We start from the raw sequence: 16,103 nt of genomic DNA on the forward strand, positions 1-16,103 counted from the left end.
CTCCAGCCCAGACCTGGGATGTGAACCCAGGCAGTCAGACCCCAGAGCCCACCCATCCTCTGAGCTATGCTGCTTCCAGTGAGGTCCCTGTTGGCTTCACCCCAAGCAGGGCACATCTTCTCCCACCTCTCCTTTCTCCCTCCATCCTTTACTCCTACCATGAATCCTCACTGAACCCCCCCATCCATTATGCCCCCCACCCCCTCTCTGGGGTGGTCTGGAGAGGAGACAGGACCCTGCCTCCCAAACACCCTCCCTCCTTCTGGACCGATGAGGAAACGGACCCTGCCCAGAAGATTCGAGAGCTCAGGCCTCCATAGGAGGAGGGAGCTGGGGCGGGTGTGGGGCTCAGACCCAAGAGACTGGCCACGGTGGAGGGCAGAACATGGCCTCAGCTGGGTTTCGCTGTGACTGGAGGCTGGGGAGAGGTCTCCAGATGAGCAAAAGGGTGGAAGAGACAGTGAGGAGCCAAGTGGGGGCCACCTGGAAATGCTGCCTGTACCAGGTCCTGGCTCCTCTGGGCACAGTTTTGCCTTCTCACCAGCCTGGACTCCTCTTGGAGAGGGGCCTGGAACGGTGAGCTCAGGACCAGCATGGGGTCAGAGGCGGCTCTCCCTGGGAGAGGACTTTCAGCAAACCCCTGCGGGGACTCACCAAGAATTTCACCCTCTGCACTTCCAATTCCTCCCAGAATTCCATCCCAGCACTTCCGGCTTCCTCCTTCTTTGGAGGGGGAGGAGGAGGTGCTGTCTTCTTGGGGGGCTCGGGCGGGGGCTCAGGGACTTCTGCCTTCTCCCCGTTCTCCGTACTGCAGGGCAGGACACACACGGAGGTCAGGGAGCACCTGAGCAATTCATTCATTCAAAGCCACTCTCTGGGGGCCCATGCCATGCCGGGTCTGGATGGTGCTGGAGACTAAGGCACCCTCAGGTTCTGCCTTCATGGGCATCCTGCCCAATGGGGTGACGGGTCCTTGGTAGGACAGGAGAAGCTCAGGGGGTGGCGGGAACCTAGAGGAGATACCTGCTCAGCTTAGAGGGGCGGGTGTCAAAGCAGGCCTCCTGGAGAAGGAAGCCTGGGAAAAGTGTTCCAGACAGAGGGAGGCGCACACAGGCTGGCGGCAAGTGGGGAGCAATGTATTCTCTATCTTTTTTTTTTTTTTCAGTGCTAAAGATTGAAGCCAGTGGTGCTCTTCTACTGAGCTACGGGCCCTGTCCTTGTCCAGGGTCTCACTAAATTGCTAGTTGCTCAGGCTGCCCTAGAACTTGCCTGTCCCGGGCTAGCCACAGGGTTGTGAGTGAGCTATGCACACCTGAGCGTATGGGAGGAGCAGCCTGGTGTCACATGTTCTTTGGGCCCTGCAACACACTTGGGCACTTTCCTCTCGCTCTGCCTGTGTTGCCACACAGCACCTGAGATGGGTGTGACTTGCCAAGATGTCAATCAATCTACTGACCACAAGACATCAGGAAGCTAGACTCAAGCCCCTGAAACCTGACCCCTTGCCTTATTGGGAAAGAACATTCCACTGAGTCTCCCTTTGTGTGTCCCTCCCCTATAAAAATAAAGAATCCAGGCGCAAGCTCTCCCTCTTTCCAACGGATCCCCAAGGTCAAGAGCCACCCAGATGTTGAAAAGGCATTCCCGATTTCTGTGTGCTTCGCGCCTTCTTCACCTGGCTATTGATGTAGCCGGATCTTGTGAACCCGGCATAGGCCGCCAGCCCTGCTAGTTGGAGCTACTTGCCACCCTCCTGCTTCGGCCTGCGGATTGTGCCCTGCTTCCCTGATTCCTTCCACAGGTCCCTCCCTGTGCTTGGGTCTGGGCTGGATGATGCTCTGGTCACAAGACAACTTAGGACACGGAACTCAGGAGGCTCCCAGTCCAGAAGGGAAGCAGTGACAGGGGCTGGGACGCCCCAGGGCACTCACTCGGCTTTCTCAGGCTCTGGCTCGGGTTCTGGTTCTGGAGGCAGCTCCTCCTCTTCTCCATCCACCTGGGGATAGGACACAGGTCTAAGCCTTCTCTGCAGTGCTGACTACCTGTCCCCCTCTGTCCCTGCTTCTCACACGGACTGGCAATCCAAGTTCTACACCTGCCTCACCAAAAGGGCTTATGATTCCCACAGTGAAGAGGGGACCAAGGGGACCAAGGGGACCAAGGTGAAGGCCTGGCCCAAAGCCCTGCAGGGTAAGACTGACTCCAAGAGGAGCTCTGGTCGCCTGGGCCTCTCATCACCTCGATACCTGTGGCAGACACCTGCGGCAGTCACCGCTCCATGGGCCTCAGGACACTTTGGGGACCTTTCCCACGTGGGTTGCTTCATTTCCCACAACCATGTGTCTCTGAGAGTCTTTCCCAGTGTCCAGGACTCTTGTCTCGGGCTCTCCCAGACTGGGAGTACCTTTTTCTCTCTCCCAGCACCCAGCAAGCCTTTCTCCAGGTGTCTGTCCCTGAGTCTCCCTGTCCCTGTCTCTAAGGTCCTGGTCTGTTCCTCCTGACTCTCGCCCCCTCCCCGCGTGCTCCCTCCACCCACTCCCTGAGCCTCCTCTCTCCCACCCCCTCTCTCCACACTGACACCCTGCTGTCCCCTCACCCCCAGTTTCCTCTTGAGAATGGGGGAGCCTTCTGGCGTGGGCGGCTCCGCCGGCGTCGTGTCGCCCATGTCCCCAAGACCGCCAGCCCCTTCGGGCCGGAAGGGGCTCCCATCGGCCACGGCCACAGCCCCGTCGGCGCCGCCCGGTCCTGCCTCTTCCGCAGCCACCTCCTCGTCACCGGCGCCCTCGGCGGCGTCGCCCTCGCCCTCGCCCGCGCCCTCGCCGTCCGCATCGCCGCCCGGCCCGGCGGGCTGCTCGCCGTGCACCTCGTCGCCGGTGGGGTCAGGCATGCCCGCCAGGAGCTCGGTCACGGTCACCTTCTTGGCGCCCTCCACCAGGCCGCCGCCGAAGAGCGAGCCCCAGAGCAGGCGCAGCGCGCCCGCCGCCGCCCCGGCGCCCGCAGCCCCCGCGCGCGCCAGCAGCGCCCAGAGCAGCACGGCCACCGCGGTCGCCGCCTCGCGCGCAGTCAGCCGCCGCAGCCGCCGCACGCGCCGCCGCAGGCTCCGGTAGCTGAGGCCTCGCAGCGCCCGGTTCGCCACCGCCCCGAGCCACGCGCTCATGCCCGCCGCCGCCGCGCCCGCTGCGCCCTCGGGGCCCGCGGCGCTCTCCTCTGCGCCCTCGGCCGCCTCGCCGCCCTCGTCTTCGTCCGCCTCGGGCTCGCCCTCGGGCTCCGAGATCTGGGCCGCGATCTGCATCTCGAAGATGGTGTCCTCGCAGAAGCTCACGAAGAGCTCCATCTTCTCGGCCTCGCCGCCCTCGTTCACCACGTCGAAGATGAACTGGCGCTTGGACTCCTTCACCTGCGGCAGCGGAGGGGACAGGAGGGGGCGCCGTCAGTAGGGGCTCCGGACAAGGGTGACCTTGGCAGCGACAGGTTCACTGTGCAGGCACATTCCGACTTTTAAAAAATGATTTTCTACAGGGCATGGTGGTGCACGCCTACCATCCCAGAGACTTGGAGGCTGAGGCAGGAGGCTCGCCAGCCTCGGAAATTTAGTGATACCTTGTTTCAAAATAAAAATAAAGGCTGGGGATGTAGCTCAGTGGTAGTTTGCCCCTGGGTTTCCTTCCCAGTACCACTAGATAATTAACAAATATCGTGTTTGTCACACACACATATACATACAAAACTATGTGTATATTTTTACTTTTAAGAGACAGGGCCTCAATATGTTGGCCAGGTTGGGGTCTAACTCAGTGAATAAAGTGATCCTCCTGCTTCAGCCTCCTAAGTAGTGAGGACCACAGATGGGCATGACTTTGCCTTACCTAAAGATGATCACTAGTGGCCTTTTACAGCGCCCACTGTAGGAAGGCCTATATGCTTCAATAAGAGCCAGGCCCCAAACTAAGCCTTTTAACAAAACTCTAAGGGCCATTGTACAGATGGGAAAAGGGCTCCCAGGGAGTCCTGCACCTAGGGTGACACAGATGAGAGGTGACAGAGGTAGCATTGGCCTCCCATTGGGCTGGCTCCAGAATCGTGTTTTTATTTTCTTCGAGACAGAGCATTGTGGTTGAGGGGGAGAGTTCTAAGTGCTGGGGTTGGATGACGTTGACTGAACTCTCTGGGCCTCAGTTTCCCCCTCTATAAATGGGACGTAAGAGTAGGACCTATAATCATAGGGTTAGTATGGAGATTAAATGAGTTAGTAGATACTTGGTGATTGGAACAGTGCTCCACACCCAGTAAATGCTATGTATTGTCCATGTCCTCGAACTGCCTAGTGAGCCATCTAGGCCACACATGGACGCTTGAGGAGTGGAGGACATAGGAATGAGAAGGAGTGGCAGGATTAGTGTTTGGAGGAATGATACCAAGGGAAACCGGGCACCCTGGGAACGAGGGGTAGGGAGGGGCAGGACCCCCACGGTGTGTACAGGGAGCCAATGTGAAGGCCAGGGTGAGTGGGGGCTTCTTGTAGATGCACAGAAACGCAGACATCCTGGGTACAAAGATGTGCAACCACACAGGGCCCGGATGGGACAATGATGCCACACGGGACATGGGGGAGTGTGAAAGATCTAGAATGTGAGGCACCCAGACCTCAGGGGGGAGGCAGGTGTGAGGAGGCTGTGGTGGCACGGGAAGATGGCGGAAGTAGGAGGCCACAGTCCACATGGAGGACCTGGGCACGTGCGGCAGGCATGCAGGGCCAGGGCCCCTCTGCAGGGCAGCAAGGAGCGTGGCAGGGGAAAGCCTGAAGTATGCAGTCAGTTGCCCTTGGGGCCCGCCATGCAGCTCTGAGCCTTCCAGGGAGACCCGGGGTCAATATAAGAGGCCCAGAGCAGGAGTACAGGGCTCCATGTAGGGCGGGAGCCCACATGTGCCTGAGCCTGGCGACAAGTGTGGACAGATGCGAGGGGCCAGGTAGCTAAGGTGGTGAGAAGTGTCCCAGTCTTGTGGGTGACAAGACAGGATAGATCAAGCAAGAGCACGGGGGAGGTGCCTGCAGAGGCAGGGGCTCCTGCAGGACAGAGGGAGGTGTGGAGGGCAGACAGGGCTGTGCAGGCTTGGCAGGCAAGGTGAGGGCATGCAGGAAGGCCACCAGGGAGACAGGCAGGGCTGAGAGGGTGTGGGGTCACATGGGGAGTGCAGGGGGGATGGGAAACCCCGGGGCTGGATGGCATGGTAGGCGGGGACTCCCCCCGGGTGCGCGGGTAATCGCGGTTGTGCCAGGGCTGCAGTGAAGTCACGTGGGAGATGAATGACACACACTGGGGCTGAGGGAGGTCACAATGACCAGCTTGGGGTAAGTGTGCATGAAATGTGCACCCACGCATGGGCTCAGAATAAATGGGGGCTTCTGAACCGTGTGCTAGGACCCTAGAAGGCGTTTGAGGGCACGTGTGGATTGGTGAGGGGTCACCCATCATATCAGGGTACCCAAGAGCCCCCAAAGTGAGTGTGCAAAAGACAGGAGGCCAGCCAGGGACAAGAGAGAGCCCATCCGGGACTGCTGGGAAGGTGAACAGGCGTGTGAAACCGCGTGAGTTCAAGAACAAGACAGAGTGGGCGTGGCCGCATGAGGGCTATAAGGACGCGCCAGAGCTTCAGGGTAAGTGTGCAAAGGCATGGTGTGCGTGCAAGCACAGAGGGCACATCAATCCTGCCATTGCATGCACAAAGGGTGTACATCCACGTGGGGTCCCGGCGTGCCTGGACCGGCCAGCCATGGGAGGCGAGCAGGCGCACGGGCAGATCTCCCACCTGCGGCATCTCCCACTGGGCGCGGTTGGTCTCCGAGATCTCGAAGTAAATGCGCTCGATGCGGCGGGAGGCGCCCATGATCTCGATGCGGCCCAGGTAGGGCCGGAAGTACTCGAGGATGCTCTCGGCCAGCTCCAGGAAGGTGCGCAGGCGAGGGTCGTGCGGCACGTGCTCGGACAGGTTGGTCAGCAGCACGGCCACGTTGAAGCCGATGTCGCGGGCTGGCTCCTGGAAGCGGTTGGCGAACTCGTCGCAGTTGATCATCTCGTTCTCGTCCGCTTCCGAGCAGGAGAGCAGGAACTGGATCTCGGGCCCGGAGAACTGCTTCTGGCTGTCCATGGCCTGCGGGTGGCAGGGGCGGTCAGTGGGTGGCCTCAGATGGCTCCGTGCTCTTCCTAGAGTAACTGTGGATTTCTCTTAGAGATGGAAAAGTCCAGAATCATATACCCAGCACCCAAGGCTGACTCCTGGCTGGATGATGGCTGGTACCGTCTTCCCTAAGACGGTACCAGCCATCAAAATGTGAAACGAGGCCGGGCGCAGGGCCCACGCCTGCGATCTCAGCTGCTCGGCTGACGGAGGCAGGAGGATTGCGAGTTCAGAGCCAGCCTCCGCAATGGCGAGGCGCTGAGCAACTCGGGGAGACCCTGTCTCTAAATAAAATGCAAATCGGGGCTGAGCATGTGGCTCGGTGGTTGAGTGCCCCTGAGTTCAATCCCCAATACTTACCCCCCAAAAAAGTGAATTGATGTCCCCCAAAAAACAAAAAAAATTCTGAACTGCCATCCACTGTCAGAGACCCTACATTTTCAGAGATGGTAAAAATGTGGAAATTGTGTCCTTTTGCCCATTCCCCACCCTCCCTGGAGGTAACCACTATATTGGTGTGACTTCTTCCAAACCTGTGTCAGTACTTCTATTCCCTACATCCAGTTGTTGCTCACAAAAAGCATGTGATTCTGGGGCTGGGGATGTGGCTCAAGTGGTAGCAAGCTCGCCTAGCATGCGTGAGGCACTGGGTTCGATTCTCAGCACCACATAAAAATAAAATAAAGATATTGTGTCCATCTGAAACTAAAAAATAAATATTAAAAAAAGCATGTGATTCTGTACATTTGTGGCGGGGGGCTACCAGGGATTGAACCCAGTGGTGCTTAACCACTGAGCTACATTCCCTGGCCCTTTTTTATATTTTATTTAGAGACAGGGTCTCCCTGAGTTGCTTTAGGACCTCTCTAAGTTACTGAGGCTGGCTTAGAACTCACGATCCTCCTGCCTTAGCGTCCTGACCTGCTGGGAATACAGGTGTGCGCCACTGTAATTTTAATTTATACAATCACTGTTATAATCATGCAATTTGAAACTTCCTTCTCCCATTCAACTTTATGCATTTAATATTGAGATACAGCAAACGAATTCATTTTCACTGCTATGTAATATTCCTGTTTTATAAATATAACATCTTTATGTTCCCTGTGATGGACGTTTAGATGGCTTCCAGCTGTTTTGTTTTGTTTTACTTTACAGACAACACTTTTATGGGACATTCTTGTGCTGATCTCCTATGCAACCTGGCAAGTGGTTCTCAGCGGCAGTTTTTCAAAGGTTCTTGAGCACACAGCAGTAAGAAAGCATTTTACAATGTGACTCAAAAAAAAAAAAAGTTTCAAGACACAATTCTGACTTTTGCTGTGCATCACACTCTGCAGAGTTCTCTTTTATCTTTAAAGATGCTGGTCATGACTTACTAAGTTAATTTCCTGATCTACAGCTGGGCTGCAAAAGGCAGTCTGAGAAATGCTGCTCTGAAGTCTGAACAGAAGCGAGATCCTGGGGCTGTCAGGAGGGCTTTGTCAAAAGCCAAGAACTCTGCAAAATGCTTTCTAAATGAGTAACACTCTTTGCAAATCATGGAGGGCTCTAGAAACCGCAGAGTGTGGAGACATCATCACACAGGAACTCCTGTCCTCTCCCCTAGTGCCACTGACCTACCTCCCCAAGATAAATGGTGGGACTGCCTCCTCTCTAAAGCCCACGCCTCCACGGGGGGCCTGGGACCCTTTCCCCTCCATTCATTCCTGAACTCTGCTCCTGCGATTTGCTGATCTCTCTGAGTCACCCTCCGTTTGCTCATGGCCTTCATTTGAAATACCTTCTTCTCTAGCTATTATTCATCCTTTGCTGGAGTCTCTCTTCCAGATCTCTAAAGGTTGATGGGATGGTGCAGGTAGGGGATTTGCACCTTCTTCTTCTTTTACTGGGAATTGAATCCAGGGGCCCCTAACCATGGAGCTACAGCCCTTTTACAATATTTTATTTAGAGGCAGGGTCTCGCTAAGTTGCTTAGGGCCTTGCTAAATTGTGGAGGCTGGCATCTGCACCTTCTTCTTGAGATATACATTTTCCAGGAAATAACACTGAGGCCCCAGGCCCTGCCACTCTGCAGTGATGGTTACCAAGTTTGTATCTCTGGGGCCTGAGCGCTCTCCAGAATCCAGACTCTTACAGCAGAAGCCCTACCTGACCTCCCTCTGTAGTGTCTCCCCCACCCCCCAATGGAAGCATCCAGAACTGAACTTTTTATGTCCAGATCTCTCGGCCCACAGTCTTTGGCCCATCCACCTAGGTGCCAAAGCTAAGCTCTTTGAGTCATCCTGGAGTTTCTCTTTTTTCTCACCGCCTACATCTTATCCCTCCGTTGATCTGTCAGTTCTGCTTTCTAAATAGATCCAGGACCCACCCACTTCTGCCTGCTCCAGACTCCCACCTCGGCCACCACAGAAGCCTCCTTCCTCATCTCTGATCCCCCACTGTCCCCACACCCAGTGGGTCACGAGTCCTCCCTGGGCTCCATCTCTGTCAGGGTAACAGTCAAGGTCCCCCTGGAGCCCAGTGGCCCTGTACATCTGTCCCTCTCCCCCCTCAGACTCTCCCTCGTCCCTCCCCTCAACCTCCCCCTGCACCACACTGGCCTCTTTTCTGTCCCTCTGGTTCCATTTTCCTGCCTTTACACTTGCTGTCCCCTTGCCTGGGACACTAGAATGTCCCTCTCCTTCATAGGACACAGCTCCAACACCCCCCTCAGAAAAGTGCCCCCAGCCACCTGGAATGCAGGGCACGCTGCTGCGGGCTGGTCGCCTCCAGACCACAGATTAGAGCCTGCAGTTCTTCTGCTGATTTACTGACTTCAACTGTCCCCTCCCACAGGACTCTCAGGGACTCTCAGCTTCAAGGCAGGGTCTCTGTTTGGCTCACTGTTGTGCCCTGGGGACTAGGGCCGCGCCTGTCACCCAGGATGTATTCACCTAGTGCTGTGGTCTGGAGTGGCCCCCCAAGGTGCTAACGGCTTGGTACAGAGGTGGCACTGCTGAGAGGTAGATGGGACTGATGGGAGGTCCTTGGTCATTGGTGGATACTCTTGAGGCCTTCCTGTCTCGATTTTGCTTCCTAGCTCATGAGGTGAGTGTGCTCTGCCATGTGTTCCTGCCATAATATAATATGCTGGCTTCACCAGAGGCCCAAAGCCACGGGGCTGCTGGATCTTGGACTGGAACCTCCAGAAGAGTAGGCCACAGGAAATCTTTGCTCTTTATAAGTTAATGGCCTCAGGTATTTCATTACAGAGACAGAAAGCTGACTAATACGTTCACATTTGTCTAATGCATGAAGTGTCTTAAAAGTTGAGAAGAGTTTTGAAGTTTATCCCACTTTTTGAAAAGTAGTAAGTCTTGTAAATTCTGTACATGCCTTTTAAACCATAAAGAAATGGAAAAGCAAGTTTGGGGAAGCACAGGATGCTTTGTGTTTGGGAAACCTCATGATGCTTTGTAAACAGTCCAACATTCAGAAATGAGAATATCACCATTTTGCAATCTCTAAGAAGCCAATGTTTATGAACATTGAACATCAACAGCTGCTCACAATACAAAAGAAAAAGTGACCGGAGGGGTGCATCTCCTAACAGATGGACACACAACCACATAAGGATCCCGGCAAACAAACAAAAAACCCTACACACCCCAAACCAGGATCTGATTAAACACCTCCAACTTAAGTTCTAGTTTATAAGAAACAGGGACAGAGGAACATGTGAAGTGAAACCAGGAGGTTGCATCCACCAGACTCAGACCACAGGAAACTCTGCGACTAGGACACCATTAGCCCATGAGAGACGTCAAGGGGAAACAATGCAAAATATCCAATTGATAATTTTGAAATCATGGGCTGGGGTGGTGGCTCAGTGGTATAGCGCTCGCCTAGCACATTCCAGACGCTGGGTTCGATCCTCAGCACCACATAAAAATAAATAAAAATAAAGGTAATGTGTTCAACTACAACTAAAAAAATTAAATAATAATAATTTTGAAATGATGCTTTGGAAATACTAAGTTACACACACATAATTCTTCTTACTCTAAAAAGTGTGGTTACTAAAAAATTTTACGTTATACATGTTGCTCCTACTCTGTTTGTTGGGCAATGCTGCCCTATAGGACCAAGCACCTGGGTGTTCAGCAGATAAAAGGGAAGGACAGAGAAAAGGGCACCAAGGGGGAAGCAATAGATTAAAGGAAATTGAAGGAAACATCAACCAATCACAATGGATAGATGGTGTTTGGATTCCAAGAAACTGAAAAACAGTAGATACAATAGCTGAAAACTTGAATACTGACTAGATATTTGATGATTTAAAGAATTATGAGCTGGCACGGTGGTGCACACCTGTAATCCCAGCACTCGGGAGGCTGAGGCAGGAGGATCCCGATCCAAAGCCAGCCTCAGCCATTTAGCAAGGCCCTAGCAACTCAGCGAGATCCTGTCTCAAAATAAAAAAGTCAAAAGGGCTGGGGATGTGACTCTGGGGTTAAGCACCTCTGAGTTTATCCCTGGTATTAAAAAAAAATTACAGATACTTTTTGTTTCATTTTTATCATTTTGCCTTTGGTTAGCAGTGCTAATGCCATTGTGGTTTGTCAAATTAAAAAAAAAAAAATCTTGTAAGATGACACACTGTAGGACATCATTGATACAAAGTGTCCAGAAAAGGCAAATCTACAGAGAGACAAAGCCCAAGAATGGATTGGGGGGGGGGGTTGGGGGAGAGGTAACAGGAAGTGATGGCTAAAGCCCTGCTAAGTAAAGCAACTGCTGCTAAAGGTGTACTCACAACCACTGCAAATAAATAAATAAAATAAAGGGCATGGGGTTCCCTTTTTTGGGTGCTTAAAAATGTTCTGAAATTAGATTATAGTGGTGATGGCACGATTCTGTAAATACACTAAAAGCCACAGAAAGCACATTTGAAATGGGTGGGTTTGCTGGCATGTGCATTATATCTCAATGAAGATACTTTTACTTAAAATGAAGTCTTTTTTCCTTTGTTTAAAAATTTTTTTTTTTTAGTTGTAGTTGAACACAATACCTTTATTTTATTTCTTTGTATGTGGTGCCAGGGATTGAACCCAGTACCTCATGCAAGCTAGGCAAGTGCTCTACCACTGAGCCACGACTCCAGGCCCCAACCCCCCCAAAAGGCTTTTTAACCAAAGAAGATGTTTTGGAATCTGCAAAGTCCTTCATCAGTGGAGACATGTTTTGTAAACTGTCAAGAACCAGATCAACCAGGAAGAACTTGTGAATTATAAAGCATTGCTATGTTTGATGCAAATTTGCATATGAATGAAATGCAGAAAAAAAAATATCTCGGGGGATATTCACCCCTGTGTAACAATGGCAGCCTTTGGAGATGTGGGATGACATCAGGACTGGAGATGAGGATCAAAGGTGACAGTAACCATGACTATAAATTCTTAACTTTTAAAAGAAGAATGTATTCCTGTTTGGCTAATATTACCTATTTGGTTAAAAATTAATAAAAAATGTTTAAAATATAAGCCAGGTGCAGTGGTGCACACCTGTGATCTCAGCAACTTGGGAGCATGAAGCAAGAGCACTGACTGCAAGTTCAAGGCCAGCCTCAGCGACCTAGCAAAGTCTTAAGTAACTTAGTGAGACCCTGTCCCCAAATAAAATATAAATAGAAAGGACTAAGAATGTGGCTTAGGAGTAGAGTGTCTCTGGGTTCAATCTCTAGTAACAAAAAATAAAAAAATAAAAAAATACAAAGTAAAATTAAATATTTTCCATATAAAAACCAAGTATTTTGCATCACCAAAATAACACCAGAAAGTAAGTCAAAAGACAAGTGATGAATAAAGAAAAATAGACACAACTCCTACCACTAACAAAGTTTTAACCATTCCAGTATATAAAGAGCCCCTGGAAAAAAATACCAATGTTTCAATAGAAATGAGTCAAGATATGGTCAATTCACAGAAACAATTAAGATAAAAGAAATAGCACGCAAAGAGCCTCAGCCGCCTCATGGGAGGGAGACATGCAAGTTAAAATTGCACTGTGACCCTATTTTTTACCTATCAGATTGGCAAAAATCCAAAGATTTGAGAATGCAATCTGGTGGCAAGGCCATGGGGAAATAGGCACTCTCAATGTCACTAATAGGAGGGGAACATGAATGGCAAGATCTGTCCAGATGACAAGTCCATTTATTTTACCCTCGAGCCCAGCAGTCCTCTTGGAAATCTATCCTCTGATATAAACTACTCATGCACAGATGGTGTGTTCTTGAGAGCCGGCACTGCTAGTGGCTCATAGAGCCTTTCTTAGCATGCTCACTTCCACCTGCTGGAGCTTGGCAGTAATACATCGACAAATGTACACTGTCTGTGCTATAAACTGCACCCTTATGCAGTGCACAACTTGCAAAACCATCCATGGCAGCCCTGACTGCCGCATGGGTTGTATTAGTGAACACTAGGAACAAAGCAAGTGTCCCTTGACAGGGAACAGGCAAATAAACCATAATATACACACAAAGTAGAAAATTGAGCACCTGTAAAAAAAGAATGAGGAAGCTCTTCAATCTCCAGAATATTTTGTTAAGTAATACAGACTGGCAAATAGTACCCTATTATGAAAGGAAGGAGGAAAATAAGAGTATTTGTATTTTTGTGGAAAAAATGATGGTAGGATACAAAACTAATAGAAGGGGGAGGGGGGAAAGGGTACATTGAAAAAAAATCAGGTGAACAAATCATTCAAAAATGATGACACAAGAACAACTTCTCAAGTTCTGCATTGGAACTCTGTGAATGTTGAGCTATAAAACGACACCAAACCTCGGATCTGGGAGGCCCCACACCTTGGAGGGATCCTTACCCATTTAAAATGAATGATGTGAGCCAGGCACGGTGGCGCACGCCTGTCATCCCAGCGGCTCAGGAGGCTGAGGCAGGAGGATCTTGAGTTCAAAGCCAGCCTCAGCAACTTAGCAAGGCCCTAAGCAACACGGGGAGACCCTGTCTCTAAGTAAAATACAAAAAGGGCTGGGGATGTGGCTCAGTGGTTAAACCCCGGGTTCAATCCCTGGTACCAAAAACAAACGAACGAATGAATAAATAAAATGAATGATGCGCACTTTACCTCCCTCATAGTGCTTTTGGGTTCTCTTTTTCCTCTTTCCAGATATTTTTCTTTTTCTCTTGCAGCCTCCTTCTCCCAGAACCTCCTGCCAGTCTCTTGAATCACATCCCCAGCCCTTTTTATTTATTTTTAAATTGTGAGACCGGATCTTGCTAAGTTGCTGAAGCTGGCCTCAAACTTGTGACCAGCCAGCCTCCGCCTCCTGAGTCCACGGGACCAGATCCTAGGTGTACTCTGCATCTGGCTCCCTGGGCTATTTATGTATTTATTTATTTTTGTGGTGCTGGGGATTGAACCCAGGGCCTTGTGCATGTGAGGCAAGCCCTCTACCAACTGAGCTATAGCCTCAGCCCCTTGGACTGTTTATTAGACTAGATTAGAAGATGGATCTGGGCCAGTGTACTCTAGTATGGGGCTGTCTAAGTTCTAATCTCAGCTTTGTCACCTAGCTGGGTGACCTGGGCATGTCACATCACTTCCCCAAACCTCAGTTTCCACATCTGTAAAATGGGAAGACAAAGCGGCCCTGACCACCAGGGACTGGGATGAGAATGAAATGAGCTGATTCATTTCCACGCGGGACCTGACATGGAACGAAAATATCATAAATATTAGCTCTTTTCACGACAGTGAAGTGCTCGGGGTCCGTGAGGTTCTTTCCTTTCTGTAGTGATGAGGATGGGACTCGCGGTATCTTGCACGCTAGGCAAGTGCTCCACCACTGAACCACAGTGACATTTACGAGGCTAGAGAGATGGGCTGGGAAGGCGGGTTCCCAGGAGTGTGGGGAGAGGCTAGGGAAGCAGGCATTGCCCTGGGGAGCAGGGGAGGCTCCTGGGCTGGATCTTGACAAAGAGAAAAAAATCTCTTCACCATGAGAGAACTGAATGCCATCTGAGGGTATCACTGTGAGTTGCCTGATTTGCATAATTGTTCTGTGGTTATGTAAGAGAATGAACTTGAGCTCAGGAAATACACACTGCAGTATCTAGAGGTAAAGGGAAATCGTGATGGAGCAAATTTGGTAAAAAATTAACATTCAGGCAGCCTGGTGGAGGGTATGCAGAAATGATGTTTGTGCAACTCATCTATAAACCTGAAGTTATTTCCAAATGCACAATTAAGATGGGGATGGAAGAGATCTGGGGGGCTGGGGGGCCAGCTCAGTGGCAGAACCATGCTCAGCATGCTCAAGGCCCTGGTTCATTCTCAGCAACCCCCGCCACAAATTCAGGCAGTAAGCATAGCAGCCGCCGTCTCTAGGGTGTGCATCGTATCCCAGGGGCTGCTACCTCCACTGTAGTTTCTGTGATCAACCTACTCCCCATTTTACAGAGGAGAAACCTGAGGCTCACGGAAGACAGTGACTTGCCCGGGTGCATTAGGACAGATGGCAGAGAAGCCAGGCATAGTGGTGAACGCCTGTAATCCTGGCAATGTGGGAGGCTAAGGCTGGAAGATTGTGGGTTCAAAGCCAGCCTCAGCAATTTAGCGAGGCCCTAAGCAACTCAGTGAGATCCAGTCTCTAAATAAAATATAAAAAGGACCAGGGATGTGGCTCAGGCATCAAGCATCATGGGTTCAATCTCTGGTACCAAAAAAAAAAGGTCAGATGGCGTAGCTGGCCTGGGAGAGGCAGACAGAGAAGGATCCAGCTCCCGAAGAAGCTGGTTCCATTCCACCCCTCCCAACAACTTCATTCTTCAGACCCATAGTGGCCTAGTTAGTGACGGCTTAACAGGGCAGAGACGAGATCCCTAAATGCAACTCCAAGTTCTGGGTTGGATCCTTGACAAAGTAAAAAGTTTCTTCAGGATGTGAAAATTGAATGAAGGCCTACTCAATTAGACTCTAATTCTCTGGAGGCAGGGGCTGTGTCTGTCTTGGTAGTTGCTGGGTCCACAGGACAGGGCTAGGCTCAGAAAAGAAACCCAGTAAATGTCTGTTGATTGAATAACAGATCCCTGTTCATAATTATGATAATGTTAAAACTATTAAGAAAGATAACAGTAACAATGGTTCTCATTTACGTTACTGTTGATGCATTTCATCCTCAAAACAACCCAAGTCCTGTTCTGTCCCCATTTTTCAGGTAAGGAAACGGAGGCTTCCAGAGAGGTCTCCTGCTCAAGGCAGGGAGCCAGGAAGCCCCGACTGGTAGCTGGCAACCCCCGCTGGACCCAGGGCCCCCCCGCTACCTGGCACCCACCTTCTGGAAGTCCTTCTTGGAGATGAGACCGCGAGGATCGGTGACGTAGTCCTGGAAGGCCTCAGAGCCCACGATGTCCTTGAGCTTCAGGAACATGTCAAAGAACTTGAGGATCATCTCCACGTTGGACGAGGACTCCACCAGCATGTCCACCATCTGCCGGGCAATCATGCCGTTCACCACGTTCCCTGTGGGCAGCCCCAGGTCAGTGCAGCTCGGCGGAACCCCTTTCTGGATTCCCTGGGCTTGTCTCTCTCCTGCTCAGAAGCCACCAGAGGCTCCCGAGGTCCCCGCCTCTATGCAGGTGGAAGCTTCCCCGCCAGCTCCCAAACCTCCCTCCAGGGTCACCTCCTGATCTCCATAAGCGCTACTGGCCAATGGCTGATCTCACCTCCGCCTAGCTCCCTCGCTAGCTGGAGACATCACCAATAAAAAGGGAGGGACACAGGCTGGCAGCGGGAGCCAGAGGCTGCGCAGGTGATGTCCTAGCACTACACCATCTCATGACAGCCTTGTAGGGAAGTGGGTGCTCCTCTCTGGTTTTACAGATGAGAGAACTGAGGCTCAAGAGAAAATCACCCAC

General features: G+C 51.5%; 1 protein-coding gene across 4 annotated transcripts in view; it reads right to left on the reverse strand.

Annotated features, from left to right (window-relative positions):
* Positions 1-16,103, reverse strand: part of Ryr1 (ryanodine receptor 1) — a 113,578-nt gene that overhangs the window by 10,184 nt on the left and 87,291 nt on the right. For all 4 annotated transcript variants that reach the window (XM_077105867.1, XM_076839060.2, XM_077105866.1 and 1 more), the window contains 5 exons: positions 15,521-15,708; positions 5,809-6,150; positions 2,597-3,397; positions 1,932-1,996; positions 655-808 (listed from right to left, as the gene is read on the reverse strand). In XM_077105867.1, the coding sequence (XP_076961982.1) occupies positions 655-808; positions 1,932-1,996; positions 2,597-3,397; positions 5,809-6,150; positions 15,521-15,708 (1,550 nt within the window). The remainder of the gene's footprint in view (positions 1-654; positions 809-1,931; positions 1,997-2,596; positions 3,398-5,808; positions 6,151-15,520; positions 15,709-16,103) is intronic.

This window comes from Callospermophilus lateralis, chromosome 18 (assembly GCF_048772815.1).
Source record: "Callospermophilus lateralis isolate mCalLat2 chromosome 18, mCalLat2.hap1, whole genome shotgun sequence".
Lineage (NCBI taxonomy): Eukaryota > Metazoa > Chordata > Mammalia > Rodentia > Sciuridae > Callospermophilus > Callospermophilus lateralis.